Source organism: Thalia democratica, chromosome 6, assembly GCF_965202585.1.
Source record: "Thalia democratica chromosome 6, ktThaDemo2.hap1.1, whole genome shotgun sequence".
NCBI classification, from domain to species: domain Eukaryota; kingdom Metazoa; phylum Chordata; class Thaliacea; order Salpida; family Salpidae; genus Thalia; species Thalia democratica.
This window is the reverse complement of record NC_139170.1, coordinates 12,362,070-12,388,994: the sequence shown is the minus strand read 5'-3', so window position 1 is coordinate 12,388,994 and position 26,925 is coordinate 12,362,070. Positions and strand designations below refer to the sequence as shown.

The 26,925-nt window shown below is 26.8% G+C and overlaps 1 protein-coding gene across 1 annotated transcript; it reads left to right on the top strand.

Moving 5' to 3' along the window:
- The first annotated feature begins 1,514 nt into the window (after nt 1-1,514).
- On the top strand, nt 1,515-24,946 carry LOC145838737 (uncharacterized). The gene is made up of 30 exons (XM_082946360.1): nt 1,515-1,537; nt 1,852-1,989; nt 2,376-2,508; nt 2,736-2,901; nt 3,450-3,535; nt 3,772-3,960; nt 4,162-4,390; nt 4,940-5,093; nt 11,559-11,687; nt 12,005-12,089; nt 12,478-12,606; nt 13,113-13,256; nt 13,964-14,104; nt 14,478-14,657; nt 15,036-15,198; nt 15,579-15,754; nt 16,982-17,166; nt 17,486-17,640; nt 18,256-18,380; nt 18,634-18,820; nt 20,277-20,392; nt 20,623-20,737; nt 21,002-21,118; nt 21,304-21,371; nt 21,684-21,869; nt 22,319-22,366; nt 22,800-23,006; nt 23,275-23,477; nt 24,198-24,315; nt 24,625-24,946. The coding sequence occupies exons 1-30, from the start codon at nt 1,515-1,517 to the stop codon at nt 24,796-24,798; spliced, it is 4,269 nt and encodes a 1,422-aa protein (XP_082802486.1). The 3' UTR covers nt 24,799-24,946.
- Nucleotides 24,947-26,925: the final 1,979 nt, after the last annotated feature.

Genomic DNA, 26,925 nt, shown 5'->3' with positions numbered 1-26,925 from the left:
AAATTGAAAAAAGATACTTGAAAATAAAGGAGAATATATATATTTAGTGTGGTAGTATTTTTCACCTGTTTAGTTTGCGCCTTCCATAAGAAGCTTAAAATTACAAACATTAATCCACTATATCTCAAAAAATGTTTTGAGTTTTGTTAAAATGTTTAAATTTTTTAATAGCTAACATAAAATTTTACAAAATAAGATTACTTGAAAATATAGATGGACCTATGGCCTTATTTTAAATAAATTGCATAAATTTTTATAATAAAAATTTAATTCAGGCTTTCCTAAACTAATAATCGGCTCTTTTATTATTCATTGCACTTTTGCTAGTTAATTATCCATTAATCTTTTCGCTTCCTTACTATTTATTTCCCCCTGATAGCCAAAACCTCACTGAGGGGCGGGTATTGCTCACTTTGGCAAACCCTGATTTTTTTAACTAGACTAATCTGAAGTACTGTTTTGAACGTTTACAATTCGCTAAAACAGACGCTAGACAAACAGTACGATTCGATGAGGGACAGGTTGTTGTTGGAAGCGCTGATGAGGCAGCATGGGGAAAACAGCTGGACGCTGCTCAGTGAGCAGGAGCGGCAAAACAGGCTCGTTCAGCTGCGGCGAGAAGAAAAACAGCTCCGCGCCGAAGGTACATTTAGTTACAAGTTGTTTTTCTTGTTTATTCAGACAATAGTTGATAAAAGTAGTTTCAATTACAAAGTAAGCTGTTGTCAGTTTGTTCGAAAAGTTGAAAGTTGTTTAAGTTTTAAATACCTACTTGAAACACATGAAAAAAATGAGTTTGTATTTACTAACATGATAGTAAATATTAAACCGAGAACAAACCAAACATCAAAAGAATAATCTTTCAGGAAAATGGGCTGAGCTTCGGAAACTACTCGGTGAAGGTTTTGCAAATGATGAAAAAGTGAAGAAGCTGATGGGAATAAATAGAAACTTGTTCAAGGAAAAGCTTTACAACAAACTGGCTAGTAAGTATTGATTAGTTTGTTTGCAACATTTTAAATTCAGACTATTTTTGATAGCTTTGTGATAACGTTCGAGTGAACAAACAGAAGTTTTTATTTAAAGATATTTTGTAGGTAAATTTTATTATTTGTTATTGAAATAAATTGATATTTAAAACTCTATAAACATACTTAAAAATTAAAATGTTTGCTCAAAATTTTAAGATTTTTTTATTACAGAAGGCTAGCCAAAATGTTTTTTATAATATTAAAAGTTTTATAACTTAAAATTATTTTTTTTAGTTAATTCTGTTTAAGATCTTTCAGTTGAATATAAGATATATAATTTTTAATTAAGTTGTTATTGACCTAAAACAAATATATAAGTAAGTAAAATAAAAACTCGCTGTTTTATATAAAGAGTTACTAATTATTTTTACAGAAAGAAGAAAGTTAAGTGGAATCGCAGAAGAGGAAGCAAGTGAAGAAGAATTTGACGTATTGGATGTTTTGGAGATTAATTATGAAGAAGAAAAAGAAAATATTTTGAAAATGTTGAAGAGTAAAGGAGAAGTGTTAGTAAGATAAGAACCTTAATAACTTTAAACGATCCTGTTTTTTTGTGTAAATAATTTGTTATAATTTACAATTTTTTTGTAAACAGTTTTTGAATAACTTTGATTGAAAACGAAAAATGTTGTTCAGTAATACGATAAGTAAGCAAACTTCTTACGTGAAAAAATAGTTTTATTTTTTTTTTATTTCAATGAGGTCGCAAAATAAAACATAACTTCTCAAATTAAAATGCATATCAACAACAACAGCTTTGTTATAAATTTCAAGAAATGTTGGATTAGTTTTGGAAAACTATAAAAAGTAAATCATGTAGACTTGACAATGAAAAGGAGAGACAAGCTGCTCTCACGAGAATAAAGCAAATAGAAATAAAATCGAGGAACGATGAAAAGTACCATGTAGCAGCGCTTATAAGCGATATGATGAATTCCCAATCTACCCTACAAGAAAAGTTTGTAATAAAATTTGTGCTGTTAATAATTTTTTACTATTTTGTTAAGAACTTTAATTTTTCAAATAATTAAAAATTTTTCACTTAATTTTTTGTTTTTTTATTTTATTTACGATTTTTTTCATTTCTTTTTTTTAAATTTTGTAAGTTTAAAAATTTTACGTTTTAGTTTATTAAATCGGCATCCATAGATTTTTAACTTAAAATAGAACAAAAAATTTAAAAACAACAAAAATCTTATGTTTTTAATTGATACCTTTTTGAAAAAATAAAAAATTGTCGTTTTACTAAATTTTTAAGGTAAGTTATTTATAGCTAGTTTGTAAAGTATCCAATACAAAACTATGTCTTTTTGTTTACTATAATTTTGTAAAAAAATTATTCAGGCGCAAAACTGAACGGTATAAGCAATTATTAATTGCCAGGGAAAAATTAAAAACACGGATTTCCAGGAGAAATCTTACTACTATTGCGGAAGAAAACGAGTCTTTGGAGTTCACATCCAGATCGGAGTTGGAGGTTTTTTTCAAAGCATTTTTTTAAGATTTTAATCATTTATTATTTTACTTAACATCGTACTTACTTTGTAAAACTTAACTATGGTCGTTTAAGTTTTTATTATGAACGAATAATTTCACTTTTATTTTTAATTTTAGTAAAGATATAATTTTTTTTTGCAAGTGTCTTCATAAAAAGATATTGTATTTCTTATATATATAATTTTAATTACTTTGTTATGAATTTAGGACCACATAAGTAACCTACTGTACAAGATCCACAAATTTGAAACTGATTGGTTTGTGGTTCAACTACAAGAAACTAGCATTTCTGAAGACGATTTTAACATGAATACTTATGATGGTTTAAGTAATAACTTTCAAGAACAAATACAGTTACTACCTGCTAATGAAGGTAGGTTTCGTCATAAGTTGTTTCTGATTTCACGAACTTTAGTAAAACTGTTAAATATTTTTTTTGTAATTAATTGAAATTGCGTTCTTCATGCTGACCTTAATTAAATAGTAAAATATTTAAGTTAGTATATAGTTTAAAATGCATAATTCTTTCTGTATATAAAAAGTCTAAGTTTTCTTTTCAAGCAGTCAAGTTAATTTTCTTTTAAACAATTTCTGTAAATAAGAAAAAAATAAAAAAGCCTAAGAAATATCAACAAAATTTAATAGATTTATTTCTTGTTTTATTTTAATTTTTTTCTACATAAAACTTATACACAATTATTTTGAATAAAGATTAAACAGAGAAATTTTAAATAATAACTGTTTTACTATTTACTTACTTATACAAGTACATATTCCACTATTGCTTATCATGCTGTACAAATTAATTTTTTAGTTAATGTAGCTCATTTGCAGTTAATCCAGATGATGTTGTTGATACTTTGAGAAGTTTAATAAAATTAAGAAAGTTGTACAATTTTGTTTGTAAAAAAGTCAAAAAAGACGAAGTAGATGAGGTTTTGCTTGCTGATTTCCAAATTTTCCAGGAGAATATTTTGTCAAAGTTTTTGAAAAGTATTTCAGAAATGGTAGTTGTTTTATAGCTATAAATATATTCATTTTAATATGGAAAAATCACATAACTAAAGTTTTATGAAAAGAAACAAAATACAAAGTAGTTTTGTAAAATATGTAACCTACATGCTTTATTTTTTTATAAGAAAAAAGGTTAAAATAAGTTTAATATTTGAACACGTTTTTTTTAACAAAATAATAAACTTACTTAGTCTAAAGTTAAAAACAACTAAAATTTAAAATTAAACAGAACACAGAAACATTGCATGAAAAGATGAAGATGTTAGCGGAAGTGTACAAGCACAAAATATCAGTGAACATTGTTCCGTGTCTCAAGCAGCCGCTCGCCTCATTCCAAGACGAAGTCGACGATCTTTTGAGCGAAAAGAAAAAGTTGTTTGTCTCCTCTCTCGTCGACAGGGTTCTCACGACAAAAAATGTCAGCGAGTTTTTGAATTTATACACTTTTTACTTGTCTGTTTTATAATACTTGGATTACTGTTTAGAACAAATTTTTATTAGTATATGTTTTTGTAAGCATTTATAACAAAAATCGACTTGACAATTCTTAGTAAAAATGGTAATCAAACTTATCAAATTCCAAATAAATTAGCATAAATATAAAGTATATTAAAAACAGTTTCATCAGTTGACTGTTGAGGAGAAACGAGTGAAAAAGTCCCGGATGCTGGGAACAATATGCGAGATGTTGGAGGAGGAGGAAGATGAGGAGAAAATACTCCGTTATCTGACGGAGGACGAAGAAACCCGGATGCAGATCGCGGAGGATTTCTCTTCGGAGTGGCAAGAAGAAAAGACGGTTTTTGAGGAGGAGTTGAGAAAAGAAAGAGAAGAAATGGTTGAAAGAGGTAATGAGAAGAATTGAAATACTCTGTTTTTATTTTTAAGTTGTCAAAAAAGGTCTTCTATTTAAATAGTTTAAGCTTCGCTATGGTTCTAATTACAAAATGCTAAATTTGATTGAAAAAAATGTTTTAAATTTATTACTTTCTAAGTACTTTTGATTGTTTAATATTGAAAATAATTTTCATGGTTATGCAAAATACGTGCAAATTTAATTGATAAAAAAATTGAATGATTTAAATATACTTAACAATGTGAATAAATGCATTTGATGTTGTAAATGTATGGTTAATTAGACTTTTACCGAATTATTAATATAATAGTTTATTTTTAGAAATCTTGATACCGTTGATTATACGAAATTTTAAAGATGGTTTATATTAATTTGTTATAGTTTATTGTATACGTTTTATTATCTTCTTTATTGCTTCAAAAAAAAATCACCTGGTTATTTTGTTAAAGCAATCTTTAATTACAAAGCATAATAATATTTTAGCTTATTGAATAAGGAAATCTACTGTTAATTGAAAATAATTATAGTTTTTTTATTTTAGGTTTAGGTGAAAAAGAGATAGAGAGTTGGGAAGAATCTAAAAAAGAGGAGTTTTTACAAAAAATAAAGAAAATAAATATTTTCAAAGAGTTCAATAAAAATTTCGATTTAGAGAGATCTAGGTTGTACAAACTCTTGCAAGAATCAAATAAAAAGTAAGTATAATAAAAATATTTTTCATTTCGATTTCAAACTTTCAAGTAACCAGGGTTGCCACTCGGTCAGGAAAAGTCAGGAAATCAGGAAAGTCAGGAAAAAATGGGGGGTTTTGAAAAAAAGTCAGAAAAAGTCAGGAAATTTGATAAAATCAAAAAAAAAGTCAGATTTTGTCAGTTTAAATTTACAAAATTCCTTGTTTTCCAAAGCCTTCAAATGGTAAAAATTAATTAAAAGTCCTTTAAAGTCAGAAAAAAATTCCAAAATTTTCCTAGCAATTTACAAATATATTTAATTGTATTTCCAATGCCTTCATCTGGTATAAATTAGTAAAATATCCTTTACAAAACTGCAAAAATTTTTATTAACATATTGAACAAGTACCCTACTCGAACAAGCAGATTTTGTAAGCTTTTTAGTATTGATGATCTGTAGCAAGGACACTTCCATAGTGAAACTGTGATATATACACAAAAGTTTATCTAGCATAATTTTAGAATCAAAGTGTTTTTTGTTTAAGTAAATAGTTGAGTTCTTTATAACTAAGTTGTTAGTTTAGTATTTTATGTAATAAGTTAATGTGTATACTTTACCTCTTGATAATTTTTTTAAAATTGTTTAAATTTATAAAATAAGTTATAAGTAGGTATATGCCTAGATTAAGTTTACTTATTATTTGTAATTTTTGTACAGTAACTTAAGTTTTAAAGTAAATAAGAGTATATTTATTTGTTACAAATTTTATACTAAATGATAAGAGGAAATATTTTATAAATGAAAGTAAAAATAAATGAGTGCCAAAAGAAAAAAAATGAAGCCTACAAGTTGTGGCTTGATTTAGAGAAAAGATTCTCTTCAAAAAGTGTAGGGGCAGCAGATGAGAGCGATTTAAATAAAATGAGGCAAATGATTTTAACTGCCAAGAAAATGAAGCGGAATGCAGTTCAGATGATAGAAACCATATTTTCATTAGATGAAGAGGTTGAAGAGTTAATAAAAAAACGGAGAAAATAAATTTTAGTACATACATTTAAAAAAACAGTATTTGATTAAGTTCTTTATTATTTTAATGTTTTAACTGTAAAAGTTCGTTATTGTTTTAAGGTTTGAGTTGTGAAAGTACCTTATTGATTTAAAATTTTAATTGTAAAAGTTCTTTATATGTCGTTTTGTTTATTTAGATACATTTATGCTAGGAAATGCTAAAAAATTGTGTCTTTTTTTGAACAAGCTGTGTTTATAATGTAATAATACAAGCATTTTGCTTAAGAGCTGTTTATTACAAGCATCAATCATACACAGATGGTTTAAGTGATGTACTGGAAGTTTGATGATAGAATTCAGCAAAAAACTGTTGCTATTAACCTGTTTTAAAATTAGGTTGAAAGCTTTATATAGTTTCAAGTGTTAGATTATGTATTTTAGAATAAGTTTAATTTAAGAGTTTGATTTAGAAAAGTCAGGAAAATTTTGGTAAAAAGTCAGGAAAAAGTCAGGAAATTTTTCTTTGCTAGATCAGTGGCAACCATGCAATACATACTATGAATTAAGACTTTATAAATTATTAAACAAACTTAGATACTAGTCTTTAATGATGCATCACTAAGGCTATATACTTTTCTAAAGTATGTTTGTTTTGAGCAAACCCTTCTCTATTTAAAACGACGAGGAAACATAAAATATGTAAAGAATTCTGAAAAAAGTCACAAATGATACATAAGTGATATGTGTTTAGTACAGGTAACAGTTTTATAAAAAATAAAACTTGTTTTAATTTCGTTTACTTTTTCTGCGAAAAAAAGTTCCAAAAGGATTTTTCTTTTTCTTCGATGTTTTGCTTTTTTCTTCTTCTAGAAACTCGAAGTGTTTTAATTTAATGTTCAGGTTTTCAATATTTTCAAGTAAAATTTTATTGTAGTTTTTATAGTATTCCAGATCTTCGTTAATTTTTTCTTCTGAAAATTTAACTTTTTTTGGAAATTGTTCAATAGAACTCATCTTTAATTCAAGTTTTATTTTTTCTTCTTGGCAAGTTTTTATTTTGCTTAGAGAATTTTCGAGTTTTTTTTCAACGTAATTTTTCCTATCATTTATTTTGCTTTTATCAGCCTCTATCTCGACTATAAAGTTATCTTTTTCCTTTATTATATTCTCTGAGTTCAAGCGATTACTTTTTTCTTTTTCCAAGTTAATTGCTAATTGTTCATAATCCTCTAAAAGTTTTTTTCCTTTTGTAATTTCTCCGTTCAACTCAATTTTTAGTTGCTTGTTTTCTTTAACAGCGTTTACTCGTGTTTTTTTATCTTTATGCAATTCATCTTTTAGATTTTTGATTTCTTCCAAATAAAGAGAAAGCTGTGATTCCAAGTTTAAAATTATTATGTCCTTTTCAATGGCTTTAGTTTGAAAAACCGTCACTTTAAGTTTTTCATCCTTTAGTCCAGTTTTTATATCTTCGTTTTGTTTCTTCAGTTCAAAATTTTCTGAGTTACAATCTTCTAAATTAGTCTTTAAATTTTTGTTTTCCTTTTGTAATTCTAATAGTTTTAAACTTTTTTCATTTATTTCAACTTTTAGTTTGTCATTTTCTTCTTTGAAACCAAAGATTTTTTTTCTATTTTCATCTGTGCCCATTTTCTGTTTTTCTTTTAAAATATTTGAAATTTTCAATTCCAATCCTAAAATAGTCTTGTCTTTCTGAGCAGCATCTTTTTTGATTTGCAAGTTTTGCTTTTCCAGTTTTTTTAATTCAGCATCTTTGCTATTTATTATTGTCTGAAGTCTGTTGATGCTTGGAAATATTGCTTCTTCAGTTGCATCGAAGTCCATTAACTATTTTGCTATTTAGTAAAAATTTAAGTATACAGAGTTAAAATTTGAATTAGATAGCTGTTTTTTCAGCCTAATTTATATCTACGTCATAACAAGCTTAAAATTGAAAATATTCTACTAATATTAATAAAAAAAGTTTTAATATAGTTTAGTTTAATTTTATAGTGAATTATTTATCGACAAGAAATCTCAGTTTAGTTTTTATAAGTTGTACTAAAATTGAACATGTTTTTAAACATTTAAGTTTTATGATTTATATGTTTTTGTATTTATCTAACAACTTTCTTCTTTATGGCACGTATGTACCTGCACTGCTTTTATGAATTAGGTATAAGAATGATTGGAAAGTTTAGTTTTTTTTTGCATCACATTCTCAATGCATACTACAAATTTAAAATGTAAAATTTTTAACAAAGCAATTCGTGTAAGAGTTGTTAGTGAATCGTGAAAATTTGTATAGGTGTTTACATTCGATTAATAAAAAAAGTTTAAAATAAATATTAACAGTATGCTTAGAAAATTGAACGATGTATTTTTTAAGTCGACAGTTTTACTGGTTTTGTTTAAATGTTTTAAAAAACTAACAAAATTGTTATATTAAAAAACAAGAAAGTTTTTAGATAAGTGTAAAAAAAATCTTAAAGTTTAATGATTAAAAACTAACTTAATTTGAGGGCAGGTAGATGTTTTGATTTACAGCAAAAAGTTGTTCTTTTTCTACTTGGTAAAACAACTTAAAATTGCAAACTGAATTATAAATTTTCAATAAGTCTGAAAAAACCGTAAAAAGTTTATCTTTTTTAATTTTGGTCCGAATAAGCTTCATTTAGTTGTAAATAAGTTTTTAAGTAGACGTGGTGGTAACAATAAAGTGCCAAAAGTTTAAATTGAGAATTCTTGTAATAAAACGTTTGTTAATTTTTGTAAATACAAATAAGAAATTGTTTTGATAACTTTACTTTTGTTAAAAAGTTAAAAATTTTAAACGCACATAAAACAAATAATATCAAGAACTATTTCGATTATTTTAAACTTAAACCATATAAATAAGTCTGGTTTCATATTTATTTACTTTTTTTTCGAAAAATACTTCCTAGACGTTTTATACTTTTGTTTGAACTCTTTCTCTTTTCTTGATCCAAATGTTCAAGATGATTTAGTTTTACGTTAAGCTTTTCTATGTTATCAAGTAGAACTTGATTATAATCCTTGTAGTATTTTAGCTCATCATTATGTTTTTCTTCTAAAGACTTTTTTCTTTGATCAAAAATGAAATCAGGGTATTTTTCAAGTTTTGTTTTGTCTTCTTTACATTTTTTAATGTCACTTAGAGTAGCTTTTAGTTTATTTTCAGCATCAATTTGTTTATTTGTCAAATCATTTTTCTCCGTCTTTATTTTTACAAACAATTTTTCGTTCTCTTTTAATTTATTCTCAATAGCTTTATTTTCTTTATCTATATCAAAAAAGTTTTGTTTTTCTCTATCTAAACCAGATTTTAAGTTTTTATTATCCTTTTCAATTTCTATTAATTTAGCTTTTTCTTTGTTTAGTTCTTCTTTTAGTTTTACGTTTTGTTCCTGACTAGCTGACATTTTTAAATCCGCTTCTGAAATCATTCTGCTTTTATCGACAACATTTTTTTCTAAGTTTGAACTTTTTAACTTTTCTTTTTTTAGTTCAACTTTTATATCATTGTTCGCTTTTTCAATTTTTGAATATTTTGACTTTTCTTTTTCCAAGCTAGTCTTAAGTGTTTCAATTTCATCGTTGAGTTTTAATGACTTTGCTTTTTCCTCATTTATTTCGTATTTTAATTCTCTATTTTCTTCTAAGCTAGCTAAAAGTTTTGATTCTGCTTCCAAATTAATCTTTACTTTTTCATCAACGTCTTTATGAAGTTTAGATATTATCTTTTCGAGGTTTTTTATTTCATTGTTTTTGCTTTTTATTATTTCTTCAAGTCTGTTGGTCTGTGGAAAACAAAGTTCTTCAGCTGAATTGAAATCCATCTCAATAAAAATTAAAATATCAAGTTCTTAAAAAAAAAGCATGACATGTTTTAGTTACAATAAACGTCATAATTGTTTTAGTAGCCCAAATTTTAGAATAAAATAGACTAATATTATAACATATATACTACAGGTTTGATTTGTAGAAAACCATTAGAGATCTCTACTTCATAAAAGGAGATAAAATATATTTTTATTTTCTCAAAAATTTATTCAGAAGATTAATTTTTGCTCTAAGAGCTCGGCAAATCATTTAGTAAAATTATCTAAAAAACATGTAAAAGTGATGGAAAGTAATCTGTTAATTTAGTAATTAAATAATATGCGACAAAAACTAAATAAAAACCAATTTTGGTTCTGAAGACCCCTTTGAACAAAACTTAGCTGTTTTCAAACTTACATTCATTAGTTATGTTTTATCAGTTATATCGAGTTTACTTAATATTAAAACAAGTTAAAGTTTTTACAATAAAATAATCGATACACAAGTTTTGCCATTAAAACTTATTAATGATTTGTAAAGTTTGTAGGTTTGTTTTTAATACAGAAATATCACTTGACTATTTACAAAGAGTAACCTTTACTTATTACTTTATGTATTTTTTTGCTACTTGGAAATAACTAAAATGTGAAGTAAAACCAAGCTAGCTAGATCTGTTTAAGGAATAATTTTTTTATCTAACATCGTTGTGAATCAGCAAATCTTTTTTTTTTTGCTTATTTATAAATAGTAATAGTCTATAGTGGTAGGAGACCTATTGATTCCTTATATAAACTAAGTATTATTATATGAAGCTAACGTTGCTAATGCATTTTTAGTAGGCTCGCTTTGCGATATTAACCTAAGTACTGTTCAAAAGGTTTTACAATTTACTACACAATACAAAGCACTATAAAGAAATATAAACACGTAAAATCAATTCAGTATTACTCAGTTTAAAAACTAACTAACTGGTGATTTTGGAAGTCACCATTCTTCCAAAAGCAACGTTCATTGGAAAGATTCGTATTTAAATAATAGGAAATATTTTTTCACAATATCTGCTAATATAATTAAGAAAGCAGTGAAGTATGCGCCGTTGCTACAAACCAATCAAATTTAAAGCAATTTGACTAATTATTTTTAAGAACACTTTTAATCAAAAAATAAGTAATATCAAACCATATCATATATAATTTTTGACCTTTTTGTACCAAACTTGATCCCAAAATCAAAGTACTTTTTTGTTTATCAAAGTACTACAACTATCTTCTTCATTCAATCAGTTATTACTTCTGTTCAAGTTATTTTTAATTTTATTTATATACATTTAAGTGACAATATAAATGATATTTTAAAATTAAAAGCAGTGAAACTTAGAACAGCTTTTGTAGGAGCTTAAGTACTGTTTAAATTATGTTTTACTCAATAGAGTACGGAAACATTCACAAATAATCAAAAAAAAAACTTAAAGTATAAAATAAAAAAAACTTTAAGTATAAATTGAAAATGATTTAAAACTTATTAACTTCTTTAATCTTTGCATACTTCAAAATTTTCATGAGATACTTTAACAAGCTATCAAATTAAATTAGCAAAAACACGTTATAATTTATTATCAAACTTTCTAAACTTGGCAGAATATCAAGCGAACAAATGAGACAAGCTGAATTGACCAGAATGAAATTTCTGCACAGATCTATGAAAAAGAACAATATGAAAATAACAACTCACCGATTGTTTAAGCGATATGGCGAATATAATGCAAGGTTGTTATTTGTGTTTTAAATGTTTAAAATATTACTTGCTAGTAGTTTGTCAATAAAGATCCTAACAAAACAAGTTCGTAGAAATATTCACTAATAACAATAATTTGCACATTATGAAACTTATTCCTAGTATAACACATACATACATTTAAAAAATAGCTTTATTTATAATTCTCACAAGCTTACTGTACAATACTGTACAACTTTAAAAACAAGTTATTATAGTTTGATACATTTGATTATTGTTTTATAGTTAGTTCAGTTGAATAGTGTGTATAAAGTGTTTGTTGATTACCTTTGGATTATATATTTTTTAGCATTGAATCTGAACGAATAAGACAATTCGAAATTGCTCGTCAAAGGTTAAGAAATTATAAAGAAAAGAAAGTTCATTTTTCAGAGGTAGTTTATATTTTTTAATATAAAATGAAAACTTTATTAATGCAAAACTCTATGTTCTAAATAGTAAGTATATTTCTTGTTTATAAAAACGTCAACTTATTTAACTATAAATTGTTGTAATATACTTAAACGTTGAAGTTGTTTTTGTTTGACTTAAATATATAATTTTTTGTATCGAAATAATGAATGTGTTCTTAGCAAAACTATATACAAAACTATACTTTCAAATGACACTGATTTGGATTGAAGTTGTTAGAAATTCCTTACTTTTAAACTTAACTTTTACATAATAATTAAGCTAACTTATACTTTCCATCAGCTTCAGCTATAATTACTGAAAGTTATCTACAATTAGCTTTCTTAAATTGAAAAATAAAATTATTTTTAGGAAATACTAAAAGAATTTGAAGCTAGGAAAAGTACTGATATTATGAAATGTGACTTTCAATCTTTAAATGAAACAATAATGACAAGTCTAGAGTACAAAAATGAAAAAGAAATTGAACTGTTTTTAAAAGTAGTTATTGAATTTGATTTTAGTTACTATTTTAAAGTCGTTTATCATTAATAAAGCAACTAATATCAGTCGGAATATTTTTTTCACTCTAATGTTTATGACATGTTGTCAATTCGTATTATTACACTTGTAATTATATATAAATTTCTATTGTTTTTATATGATACAAATTTATAAGATATCAACAATTAATACCCGTTAAAGATTTGATAAAATGTCGATTATTAGTTATGTGTATTTTAATTTACATTGTTAAAAAAACTAAAAACTAGAGACTTTGCTTTAATTTATCAGTTTTTTTGTTTTTTTATTTTTATTATGTAATTTTTGACGACTGAACTCAAAACATAGTAAGTAGTTGTTGTATCCTTGTGTTTTAATGAACATCGTTATTTAAATATTAATGTTGAAATCAAAATACTATTGTAGAACATCAGCTTAAATTTTCTACACATTTAGAATTCTTTTAATATAACATTTCACAAGGTTGAAAAAAAACTTTTTAGATATCATTAGAATGTACAGAAGACAGTGAGCAGAGAGTTAGTTCTAAAAATAAATCAAATGAAGAAAAATCAAATAGAGTCCGTGAACTTCGGCAATTATTCACTCAATTAGAAGCTGATGACGACATATGTAGTGTGTACAAGGCTAGTTATGAGTTTAATAATACTAAACACTGTTTAAAAAAAGTATAGCATGAGTTTTTTTTTGTATGTATAAGTTTTGTTGTAGTAAAATAAAGAATTTATAAAATAGATATAAGTTTGGTTTCGTCAAATTTAAAACAAATTTTGTTTTCATTTGGTGAAAAACTAAAAGGTAAAACTATATAGAAAAATAAATGTTTTAGTATATATTAAATTGTTTTTTTTTATACTAAGTTGGTGACAGTGTTAAGAAATATTTAGTATATAGTTGAAGAAAACTAAAAATATTAACAAATAGTTTTAACTTAAATTACGTTAATTAATATTATAACTTAATATTTTATTATATACTTGTAATATTTTCAAAAGTTTCTATTTTGAAATGTATTTTGTTTAGAAACTAAAATACTTGCCTATATCATCAAAAGGTGTTATAACAACATTCTTATAAAAGTTAATAAATTTAAGATATATTTTGGTAACAAAAATTTTTAAGTTAGGAGAAATACAACTAAATTCTTATTTATCGTACCTAATAAATCAGATTCTATTTGAATAAGATTTTTATATAAGCACTGACGAGGTCTTTGACCGAAACTGAGTTTGCATAATGCAGTCTTGATAGAATAAAATATATGTATTTAACATAATTTTATTAATATTTTTACTAATTTTATTTTGTGATTTTAGTTTTCAAATACTTTTAGGAAGCAATGTGCTTACAAATGGAGTCGATAATATCGCAACTGGGAACAAATGAAGAGGAAGCCAAGGAACAATTGCTTACCACTTTACAAAGCAAACAACAACTTCAATATGAACAAATTATTACTTTCCTCGGCGAAAAAGTGAGCTGTTTGTTGCGAGTTTTTCTGAATGCCCTTTTCAAGTGCTATGATATTTATTTAGTATTTTGAATTATCTACAAAATTTTTTATTCAAATAGTGTTGTTAGTTTTTAAAACTTCATCTAGTTGTAAATGTCAAATGATAATTATTCTTATTTACCACTTGTTTTTAAAAAAATAGTCACAGTACGTTTTTAAAATATGTAAATAAAGAAAAAAAAAATGCTATAAAAGCTAAAAAAACAAAATAAAGTAATTTGTTTTTATTTTATTTGATCGTGTTTTGTATTTTAAAACTAGCTTTCACATAACGTAATGCTTGCTGTTCATTATTACGTCATAAATTTTACGATTTATTTGTTTTTCTTTCTAGACACGAGAAGAGCTCGTAAAAATAAACGACAAACTTCGTCAATCAGTCGACAAAATTGGCTGCTATGACAACATATCGAGCGCGTTGCTTGGACAACAAGATAATACGGGCTTGGAAGACCAAGTTGTTAAGACTCTGCAAAAAAATTATGATGTAATAAAAGACAAACTAATTGCAGATGTTTGTTTTTTGTACATTTCCCTAAGTTTTTAGATTTATAATTGTTGTTATTTGATTTTAATGGTTATTTTTGTGCATGTTTACATAAATAGTGAGTTAAATTTAGCGTTTTAAAATTTTCGTAATACTTTGTTAACATATATATTTTTTCGGTTGAAACTTGTTTAATTGTATGTTTTTATAAAAATTTACTTTTTTTTTCTAAAAAGTTTTCAGTTTTATATTTTTTCCTATTAAAGTTAAGTATTTTTAATTTTTAAAAACTAATACTTTATAAAATAATTAAACTATTCGTACCTAGAAGACAACATGTCCAGAGTTTAGAAATACAAAGTTAGTTTTAGTACACTATCGACATAACCTAATATATTTCTGCAGGCTTTAATGAAAAAACTAGGTGAAAATGAATGGCTGCGGTTATCTGAAAAAGAAAGGCAAAATCGAATAGTTCAGATAAAAAAGAAGGAAATTAATTTGCGCCTTCAGGGTAGATATGATGAAATTCATAAAATGTTTGAATTTCTCCAAATTAACGAGACTGGTTTGTTTCGAAAATAACTTACTAAAAAGTTTAAAATAAGTTTAAAAAAAAAACAAGTTATCTGTTCTAAGAATCTTAAAATGATAAAATAAAGTACACTTATTTATTTTTTTTTAAATAAAGCCTAGTTACAGTTTTAAACTTACAATAATAAAAAAAGTGTTACCTGTTATCATATACTTTGCTTTTGAACGTCGGAATCTAGTTTTGAAAAGAAATATTATTTATCTGAAATAATACTGAAGTGCATACGTTAAAGGTTTTTTTTAGTTCATTTTAAAAATAAGTTTAAATAACATTATTTATTTATTTTCTAGTACATTAATACTAATTTCTTTAAAATTTACAAACGTGTTTTATTTGTGTATGCATTCTCATAGAACTTGCAAAGATGCTAGGAGAAACAAAAGTTACTCAGAGAAGAAGCATTAAAAGTAGAATAGAAAGAATGCAGCAATTGAAAGAAGAAAATGAACGAAGAGGTGTTGTGGTAAGTGAAGAAAAGTTAGCAGAAACTGTTGAAATTGAAGAAGAGAATGAAAAAAATAGAAAACAGGTTTGCGAGTAGTTTGTCTTTTAGTTAGTTTTAAGTCGAAATTTTTATTTATATTTGCCTTCTTTTATTTTACGAGTAACTGACTTAAGAATATATTTAAAGTACATATGTATATGTATTTTTATAAGATGGTTTTTGTAGAATGAAGTCACACACAAATCCCCTTTTTTATTTAATAAGGTATTTGCTAAAAAAAAGGTTATATGCTATATGAATTTTTATCTGGTTATGATAATTAAAAAAACTAGACAATTAAACATAACCTGTTTTTGCTAGTAACTCTAGTTTTTAAACCAAACTTCTTAAATTCAAAACCATGTGGGCTATGGATGTTGGTGGTCCAACATCCAAAGCCTCAGTTAGGTCAGGTTGACTTTCTGTGGGCAGATAGTCAACCTGACCTTTTTGTTCATACTTTTCCTGCAGACGGGGTGACATTCTAACAGGCTTATGTTCAGGACCCGCTGCAGGCAACTTGCCATTTATATTATCTAAGTTGGACATAATAACTATAAACTACTTATAACTATTAACTTGTAAATTATCAGTGGATTCTATCTATAAAATACTTTAAGTAATTAAACATCAACATCTATACACTCTAAGTTTAAGCTTTGATTCCTTGCCCTAAAACTCTGTTTTAAAACTTTAACTCAATATTTTGCACAGTTCCCCTAATATTAAAACCCTAATTCCATTCAAATATTATCGTTTGTCACCTGAACACTAACCTCTCTTAACGTAAAACCATTTAGAAGCCTTATATCTACGACCCCTCACCTAATTTCTTACCTTATAAACCTTGACCTTCTAAACATATATAGAGATTCTTTACAGAGATTCTTTGTAAAATTCAAATTTTATAAACTATAATTTTTAAACAAAATGTGTTTTTCTTTAGAATGTAATGATTTTTGAAATACTCTGCTACAAGTTATAAAAGTTAAGCAAGACTAAGATTTAAATACTCCTCACAAACTACACAAACTTTGTTTAAAATTAAACTTTCTCAGAACTATACTTAATCAAATGAGTTTCAAAAATTAAAACTCCAATGTTGTTTTGTTTTCTTTAGTTATATATTTTTTATTAAACAAAAAAAAGGTTACTTAAAATTTTCTAGGCATCTAGACAAAAACTTTAAACTTTAAGATATTTAAATAGTTTATTTAAGTTTTTTTTTGCAATTAAGAACTTATAAAAAAATTGAAAAAAAACTTTATACAGAACATTTTGTTGATGTTGGATACAAACTATGAGGAGGAGTTGAAAAAGTTGGAGGAAGTTAGCGCCCACCAGTGGCAGCACCTTCAAGAGGAGAGGAGGAGACAAATGATGGTTGCTATGGCGAAGAGGAGGAGTAGGAGCGAGGTTGCTATGCTGTTCCGCTTCAGTAAACACAATGAGTTGACGTCAGTTTTTTTGTAGAATAACGTGAAAATCAAAAAACAAAATACTTTATTGTGTCCGACTAGTACATCCAAATATATTAGGATTAAACACTTATAAAAAAATATTGTTTAGTTTTTTGTGATAGTTAGCTTAATTTTATTTTCAATATGGGTTTTTTTACTACGATATTGTAGTTTTTTTTATTCGAAGTGTTTGAACTGAATAAATATTTTAACTAGTCGTAGAGTTTAAACAAAAGAACGTAAAGAAATACCATTATATGACCAAACCAAGTTACTATGATATCCTTTTTTGAAGCTTATAGTTTATTTTAAACAGTTTGGAACAAACTCGCAAGGCTCAATATAAACTGGCGAAAGAAAGGTTGACTGTCAGAAAGGAAACACAAAATAAAAAGAAAGCAATCAAACAACTAATGGATATCAACGCTCAAGTAATTAGAATTGAAAAGATGTACAAAGCGTCTTTTGAAGGTTAATTTTGTACATTTTATAATAGTGATCTTTAAATTTTGTTTACTATTGTCTAAGTTTTATGATTAAAAGCATGAATAAAATGTACTTGTGGATACCACTCTATCAGAAAAATTTTGAGTTCTAAAACTCAGGCTAAGAAAAAAAATTATTTCTAAATTCATATGACATGCGTGTTTATACTTAACAAAACAAATAGAAATTTAAGATGGTGAAAATAGTTAAGTAATAGCGAAAACAATTTTTAAATGTTTTTTGTTTTACTTTTGCAGTATTTTTAGAATTTTAAAGCTACAAAACCATCTTATCACTTCTAAAATAATAAAAAGGTGTTGATATCACTGTTTAAGATATTGCACAAAAATATATGTTCTAGAATATTGAGAAGCATTTTATTGGATGAAGTTGGTTTGCATAAAAAACTAATTTAGATAATTTAAACTTAAAGTTAGAATATCTTTTTAATAATATTTTTCAACCATCTTAAATCTTAATCATTAACCAATCTTATCTATTAATCTTATCTATCTAAATCAAATGTTTTATTGCAAAGCAGTGTTACTTCTTTTTTAGTAGTAGATTATACAAAATGTTTGTAAAGAACTTTACTTACAGGTAGTTCTATAGACAAATTAATGAGGGAGATTGACTTGAAACATGAGGAAGAAAGAAAGTTGTTGATGATTTTGACCCAATATGCGGAAGAAAATGCTAAAAAACCAATTAAATCAAGTGATGAAGTACGTTAATTTTGTTAAATTCTCAGAAGAAAAGTGCTTAAATAAATCGAACATTATTTTTGAGCGTATTACTTTACTTTTATTTTTTTAAGAGCTTAAAATTATTTTAAACAACATTTTATCATAAGCCGATGTGGCTCAGTTATCTTAAGTTAGATTTTTAAAAGTTATTATGACTAGGTTAGTTTTATTTAATTATATAGAATCATCATAAGTTATCGAATTTGATAAAATACCAGATGTTATATTCCAGGAAATTTCCAAAAAGCTAGACAAGTTCGCGGGAGAGCGTAAAAAATGGCGGGAAAGCAGATTTGTGATTGCTATGAAGGACAAAATGGGTAACAACGAAATTAGCACGATCAGCAAAAAAATGCTTGGAGACATGATTGTCAGTCAGAACAGGAAGCTATCAGATGCTATCCTACTGAAAATGGAAGGTTTGATTTACATTAAAGTTTTTTATTTATTTATAGTTAAAGTATTTATTTTAGTGCGTGCTTATAGTATTTAATTTTAAAGTCTTACAATAGAAATATTTTTTTTAGTCTATTAATTATTTTTCTTTTTTGAACTGTAATGCTTACATTTAAATATATGGTCTAAATCTAAGCAATCTACATGGTAAAGTTTTGTTTAAACTTATTAGGAGTTTTTCTAGTATAAGAAACTAATTTTATTTAAATTTCTAATATTTTAAGTAAATGTTATTAAGTATCACTTGTTTTTTTTTTCTTTTGGTTTAAAAGTGATTTATGATAACTGGAGCCAAATCTTAAAGTTTTTTTTTGTAAAACTAGTTGCTGTAACTAACTTCATGGTTTTAACTTTTAATTTACTTAAAACACTGAGCTTAGACATTTTTTATATTTTTGAATAACTCTTGTTCCTTAATTATTGTACCATTAGTTTATTTAAATCTTGCTATTATATTTACTAAAGTGTAAAAAAAAACAACACCTACATATAAGGCAACGACTAACATTTTCTATAGAATCGCTTACGCTGTCATTTTTACAAATTTAAGATATAGATTTTATAATTTTTACTGAGTATTACCATGAATTTCACAAAGAGTATTGTATTTAAAGGTATTTTTAAAATCAACAAACAACTAATCGAAACTTTGTTTTTGTTGAAAAACATAAAGTTTTTGTAAAACTTGTAAACTTTGTTTAAAACCCTTTGAATTGGATGACATCCTTACTTGTTATCCATATTCTCAAGTACTTATCGCCATGTAACTTATATATAGTCTTATACATTTAGTTTGATAGAACTAGTTATAGTGCTTCTTGCTGAAAATTTTAATTTATAAACAATACACTTCAGTTCATTTGTAATACCAACTGTATAAGTAAGTATTCCGTAGACGCAGTGAGAAATAAAAAAATGCACAATTACAGAACAATATAGTTCCTTATTTTAAGTAAGTGCAGTATTATGTAATGAAAGATTGTTAAAGCTGAAAATAGTGCACCAAAAATAGCAACAGGAAGTTAAGGCCATAGGGGAATCCACCTTGGTTTTTACAAGTTGGTCTTATTTTGTAGAGTTTTACTTTAGCTATCAGAAACTTTTAACTGCTTAACTAAATTCGAATTATCTTTTGAGATACAAGCTATCAAAGTCGGTGTGCTCAACAGGTTCCTATGAGTTTATAATTACATTTCATGTAAGAGTCAACGTTAACTTTTGTAAAAAATATGTTGGACCCCTTTTTAGCCTTAATGTTAGCCCGTAGCCTCCTTTAAAATAATTATATAATAATACCTTGGCCATAAATAAAATATAAACCTTTAAAAATATAGAATTATCTAGTAATATCTAATTAATTGTGTCGCTAATAAAGTGGAAAATTTTATATTTATTAATTTATAATTTAAAATATATCAGAACAACGAAGAATTTGTAAACTGAGCGATGAGGAAATAGTTTGTGAATGGATGACACAAATACAACTGGCCCAAGAACAAGAAGTTAATGCTACTATTGAGGCTATTGAAAATCAGGTTAAATAACATTTTTATAACACTAGTTGTCTTTAAGTTTTACTTTAGATGTTTAATTTGTTTTTAAGTAGCACTACTGTATATGTTATTCATGATTGAAATATTTCTACCAATTACCATAAAAACTCAAATACCAAGATTTGAAGTCATAATACATAAGCATTAATACTGTAACTTAACTAATATTTTTTAAATACATTTGACTGACTGTCTAACGTCATGCTTTTCAGACCGATGACATCATAGACCTGATACGAGAGCAGCACTTCCGATCGAGAAGAGAATGTTGGAATGACCTAATTTTTCACGTCATATTCGGTCTCACCTTGCCTGGACAACAACAGGGTTTGAAACCATCTTTTTCAACTAACTAGTTAACTTTAAGATAAATATTTCACAGCTTAAAAATGCTAAATCTAAGTCCTTTAACAACACTTAGTAATTGCTGATAAAGAAAGTTTTATTAATACAAGATTTTAAAAGCAGTTTATGGATTTTATCCTTTGAATAAAATTATGTTATAGTTTAATAATGACTACATGATTACAGCTAAGTTTTCTTTATTTTATAGTTATCATTGTTTGTCAAGTTTTTTTAACCTTCTCTCAGTTGAAAACAATGAAATTGTTGAAAATGACGAGGAAGAGATAAAAGAGCAAATAAGCAATGAAGTTGAAATTATGAATGAAAATATTGAAAAAGAAAGAGCTGATCTTCAAGAAAAAAGTAATTTGTTGTTCTATTGCTAAACATTAGCTGCACTGTTTTTTTTTAATATTATAAATTTTTTTGTTTGTTTATTTTGCATTAAGACGAGCTACTCTTGAGAAAAATATTTAGATCCTAAATAATGATATTGTTGTTGGTTTATTTATAAACATATATAAATCTTACTTTGATTTTACACACAGAAGCGAAGGGTATTGATGTCGAGGCAGCATTAGAAGCACTAAATAAACAATTCGAAGCTAACAAGCAGGTTAAAAATAATTACACATTTTATTACTAAATTTAGAAACATATGTTCTGCAACATTTTTAAACTTTATTACTTGTGAAAATAGATACTTGACAGTTTGCAAAAACGAAAACAATTTGTGATTCTTAAAGTCGAACAATATTCTTGCTTAAAAATATTAACGTTGAGACTGTGGAGAGTACTTCATTACTATTTTTTTAAATCTCCTTCAATACTAATCCCAATAAATATTTTTACCTGAGCAAATGTTGAAACATAAGGATCAAGCATATATGCACAGTAATATTTGAAACTTAATAACTGTACACCACAGGCGCTCGAGAGCGGATCGAGTGAGCAGAGGAAGAGGATCGGCCGGAGGATCGAGGCGAGGAGGAAGGAGAAGATGTCGTCGGAGTTCGAGGTGCACCAGGCCGCGGGCATGATGATGCTGGCCCAACGCAGGGTCCACCAGAGGGAGCAGTTCGACAAACTGCAGCACAACAAGCAGCAACACATGGTTCGCTTGTTTGCAATAAATATAAATTATTGACATCAAAATATTTGATTTGCGGGTTGAAGCATGTTAGCACATTCGTGAAAAAATCTTTTTAGAGTTCGATTTGAGGTAAAATTTTTAAAGTGAGCAATTCTTTAAACAGCAACATCAAACTTGAATCGTTTACTTTAGTTCTTAATTCTATTAGAGTACTTATTTTCGAGAAGTATTTCGTTTTTTTTTTATTTATGTTTGTCGTAATGTTTGCTAAATATGAAATAAATTTAATTCAAAACAAGAATATCAGATAAAAGTTTATTTCTGTGCATTTATTTGAAGTTATATCAATACTGTAAAACTGTTTCTATAAAATGAAAAATAAATTGAATATTTCGTACATAAAATTCTGCTTGTTTCGTTTTTACTTTGACTTGTTATAAAACTTATAAAATTTCATTTTTATACTTCAGATTGATCAACTTCTACAGTCTCGCAAAGAAAAAAGAAAGGAAAATAAAGTTTGTTGCTTATGGTATTTTTATACTTGATCAGATTTGACTATGAACTAAACTTAATTTTATGATATTTTTATATGTTAAAGTAAATGTTACTATTAATATTATTGGTTACTAAAAGCCGTTTGTTTTAAAAGTTAAAGTAAGTCTTTGTTTAAATTTAATCCTTACTTTAATTAGTTTTTTAAATTGTACTAAAGTTTTAAGTTTTTGGTAACCTATTAATGTTCATATAAAATAAAACTAAAGAAAATCAATATTTTATTTGTAATTTAAAACTTAAAAAACTAACAAATTTAAACTGCGTGTTGTATAAAAAACATACAACAGCTATGCAAAAAAATATAGGTTCTGAAATGATCTGTTGATTTTATAAAACTACTAAAAATTCTAGTCTAGAAAAGTTTTTCTATTATTGGGTTCAACAAAATTCCAGGAAATCACTAAAAAGAAGACGGCAACAATCAAAGGGAAACCCCCGAAATCACAACACTCGCCGTTCGAACCGATGAAGAGGGAGAAGACGATCATCGACATCAAGGTGAGCGAGTCGGAGCGGAACAAGGTGGTGGAGAGCATCAGGAACCTGGCTGATCAGAAGATGAAGGCGCTGGAGCAGGAGAGGATTAAGCAGAAGGAGAAGGTTTTGACTGGTTTTTTGAATAAAACAAGTTATACTTTGTAACTGTGTGAATACACGCTCGTGCTAATGTGACATGTTTTCTTTGTTTTACTTGAATTTATATCGCCTTTTCAGATTAAAATGTAGTAAACAGTTTAAGTAATGTGATAAATCAAACTATGCCTAAAAAGACTTAGTGTTTAAATAATTTATTTTAAAGCTTTTAAAAATCTGAAAAAAATCACAAATTTCATGAATCTTTTTTAAACCCAAAATTTACTCGACACAGATCAAGCAGCGGAAGGAGCAGGCGAGATCGAGGCCCAACGTGTCTTCGGAAGCCCACCACCTGGTGAAGAGGAGCTTGGAAGAGCAGGGCAAGATGATGGAGAGGCAGAAGACGCGGCTGGAGAGGGAGAAGACGATGATCCACGAGCGGTTGAGCCGGCTGAAGAGCGGGAAGACGCTGACGGGGGAGGAGAGAAGAAAGAGGTTGTTTGTGTTTTTGATTTAATATTGATTTTGAAACTTACTTAATATCAAACGAAAAAAAGTAAATAGTCAATGTAAGTCAGTTATTGAATTTAGTTAAAAGAAACAAAGTGGTTAATTTAACTAAATAAAGACACTTTATAAATAAATTATATTCGTTTACAAACGAGTTAACTTGCATTAAGCTATTTTAACTTTTTATTTTTAATTTTCGAATGTAAGACAGCTGTAAACATTAAAGTAATATTTTTTTTCAAAGAAAGTGAAAGTTTGTTGTCATTTTTATTTCTTCAGTATCTGCAAATTGATAGTTTTTCAAGCAAAACTAGACTAATAGTAATGAGTTGTAAATATCTAAAGTTCTCAGACTAATTCATAGGCAGAAAACATTAAAGCGTTATAGACGGCGATTTTTTACATCAAATAAGCTTTTTTTAAACTTATTTTTCCGGTTTTGCTTTGTACCCTGGCTATTGTTTATTTTCTACTGAAGATGTTAGTAATTTTTAAACGGTTTAAAATAATTATTTAATAATTTAGAAAAGACTGACACAAGTAGAAGTAGTAAATACGCCTTGTGAAGTTTTGAATTTGTATGATGGATCTACAATTAAATTACAGTAAATAACAAATCATTAACTATATTATCTTGTTGTAATTTAAGATTTGTTCTTGAATATTTTTCATATACTTGTAAATAGTTGTTAATATATACAACAGAAATCTGAAGAGTTTCGCAACTGCAACCACTCAAAACGTAGATGGAATTTCCGATAACGACAAAATGGCCATCTACGCTCAAGAACTGCAAAAGAAACTGGTCAGGAGTGAAATGAAAGTTAGTCGGTTCAAAATAAATTTAAACATGTACAACTATTACCAAATTGAATTCATATATCAGTGTTGTTAAATCTATTTTTTACGACTTGTTTAATTTATTTTAGACTTTTATTAAAAAGTTTGGTCATAACCAAAGACCTCTAATACAGTTAAAAAGTGTTTTGTAACATTATTTTTCAAAATATAGTATTTGTATTTATTTCCTTGAACTCAAGTTAAGAACTTTAGTTGTTGCACTTAAAATCTAACTGTTGTTATAAAATACTTAATGTTTTTTTACTTACGTAAAAAGTCAATACTCCATTAGATGAGTACATCTGAAAGCACTGAAATAAAAATAGAACACAAAAAAGAAGAGATCAGAGAAGAATTTACTTCGCAACGGCACTTGAGCATGACAGAGAAGGAAAGAATATTGAAAGAAAGAAGGATGAAAAAACGGCTTGAAAGAAAACAGCAGCAGAATATTGTTGAGGAGTAATACTTTGAAAACTTTCACATTATGTAATCAATATGTATTTAGTTTAATTGTAGCGTTGATATTATATACAATTTTTTTTTTAAATCTTTTTTATAGCAAAATATATCGCTGTTCAAACATATTTTTAATATCGTGTTTGTACTTTTTTCAACCCAAAAAAATAAGAAACTGTTTTTACGAAAAGTTATTCACTGTCGTTAACTGAGAAAACAATCTTTTTTATTTGTTTTATATTTAGAATAACAATAAGTAAAATCATTATTCCGAGACATTTTCATGAAATCTTGCACTGTAATTCTTGCACTGCTTATACCTTGTCGATTAGAATGCTGTAGTTACTGCTTAGTTATTTTTGTTTTATACACTGTGCACATTAAAATTCAAAAAATCAAAACATGTTGTTTTGTTTATTAGTTTATAAAAACCGTTTTAAGCTAAGTCATAAGCGCTCTAACACTTACATTATTAGTTTAAACTATTTGCTTAAAATATTTGTTAAGCTCGCTTGATTAGATCTCACCAGCCTTTTCGCACGACTACGCCTGCCTGATGAGACCCGATAAGGACGAAACCGGTCGTAGGTTGTCTCGGATGCTGTTGTTGATGGTCGTGTGGTGAAGTTATCATTTAAATTTTTTGGTTGTAAGGATTAAAAATATTCAGCTCCTAACTTTGTCTTATATTTTGGGCTTGTTTTGTTTACTTCTTATATTAAAGATAAACAATTTTGATAGTCTTAATTTTAACTAAACTTATACTTTTTTATACCAAAACTTAGAGAGTTTGAACTTTTAGCATTACTCTAATCACGAACCATAACTAAACGGGCTTTAATAAAAACTTATTTTTAAATATCTGCTACACATTAAGTTTTCAATCCGAGTTTCTTTAAAAGACTTAGTTAAATTTTACTAAACGTTCAAACATACCTCTTTTTAGGATTAAAAACTTTTAGATCAAATATTACTGTAAAGCACTTTCAATGAATAGTTTCACTGGAACCTTATCTTAGGTTTTACAATAAATCTATTACTATATCTATTTACTAGTAACAACATTATAATTGATAATTTAAAAGTAGAAGTATGTCTATATGAAAAAAGTTGTTAAATTTTTCCATAACAAAGGTTGTTTCTGTATTACCAAAATATAAATCAGTAGTACAAAATGTTTTTAACTATAAGATTTATGTTTGATGGCTATATTTTAAAGAATATTAATACTAATAATTATAAATAGGGAAGGGCAACGTTTTCAATTGAAGGGCTAGATGTAAAAAAAAAATTCTTGGCTGGCCAGAGCATTTCAATATCATTGAGTTCACAAAAACTCAATTTCAACAAAATACTAATTTTGTCTGATTTTTTCTACTATATCTAGCGTAAGTTAAAAATCTTCCGTAAATTGTACTTGAAATCGTTTTTTGCATTTCAACTTCAATTTCTAGAAAATATAGTGAAAGTTTAAAAACTTGGTTCAGCGGGCCGGATTCCATTTAAATTTAAAAAACATTGACGGGGGTCATTTTCACTTCGGCCAGCGGGTTGCCCACCCCTAATAAAGTGGCTCTTTTCTGCAGTAACAAAAAAGTCATGGCTGGCTTCAAACCCAGTACCAATTTACCTGTTTGTACCGTTTGCCTATGAGTGAATTTTCTGAACTGCAATTTATAATCTTTGTTGTTTATATGTTTAGAAAATACAAGTCTTTTAAATACCAATGCATTTTATTTAAATGTTTACACTTTCTAGTCAACTTTGAAATAAAAATACTTACATTGAACGAAAATTTTATCAAATAGATAAAACACTATTCATTTAAAAGTTAAAACGATTAATTTTTCAAAATTTACATTGAATTTTTTTTAATGAAGTACTAATCAATGCAAACTTAAGCATTGATTAGTATTACTTTTTGTAACAAAAAAAAAACATAACAGTAAGTCTTATAAACTAGTCACAGAACTTTCAATAGCCGATTTACACTAAAAAGTACAACATCAACAACAGCTTCATAATTGCAACGCTCACAACTTTTTTCGCGGCTGAACTTCCCTCACAAATTGTCCCGTTCCCCTCAAACCCCGGCGAGCACTCGCATTCGTAGGAAATCTCGGTGCTGAACTTC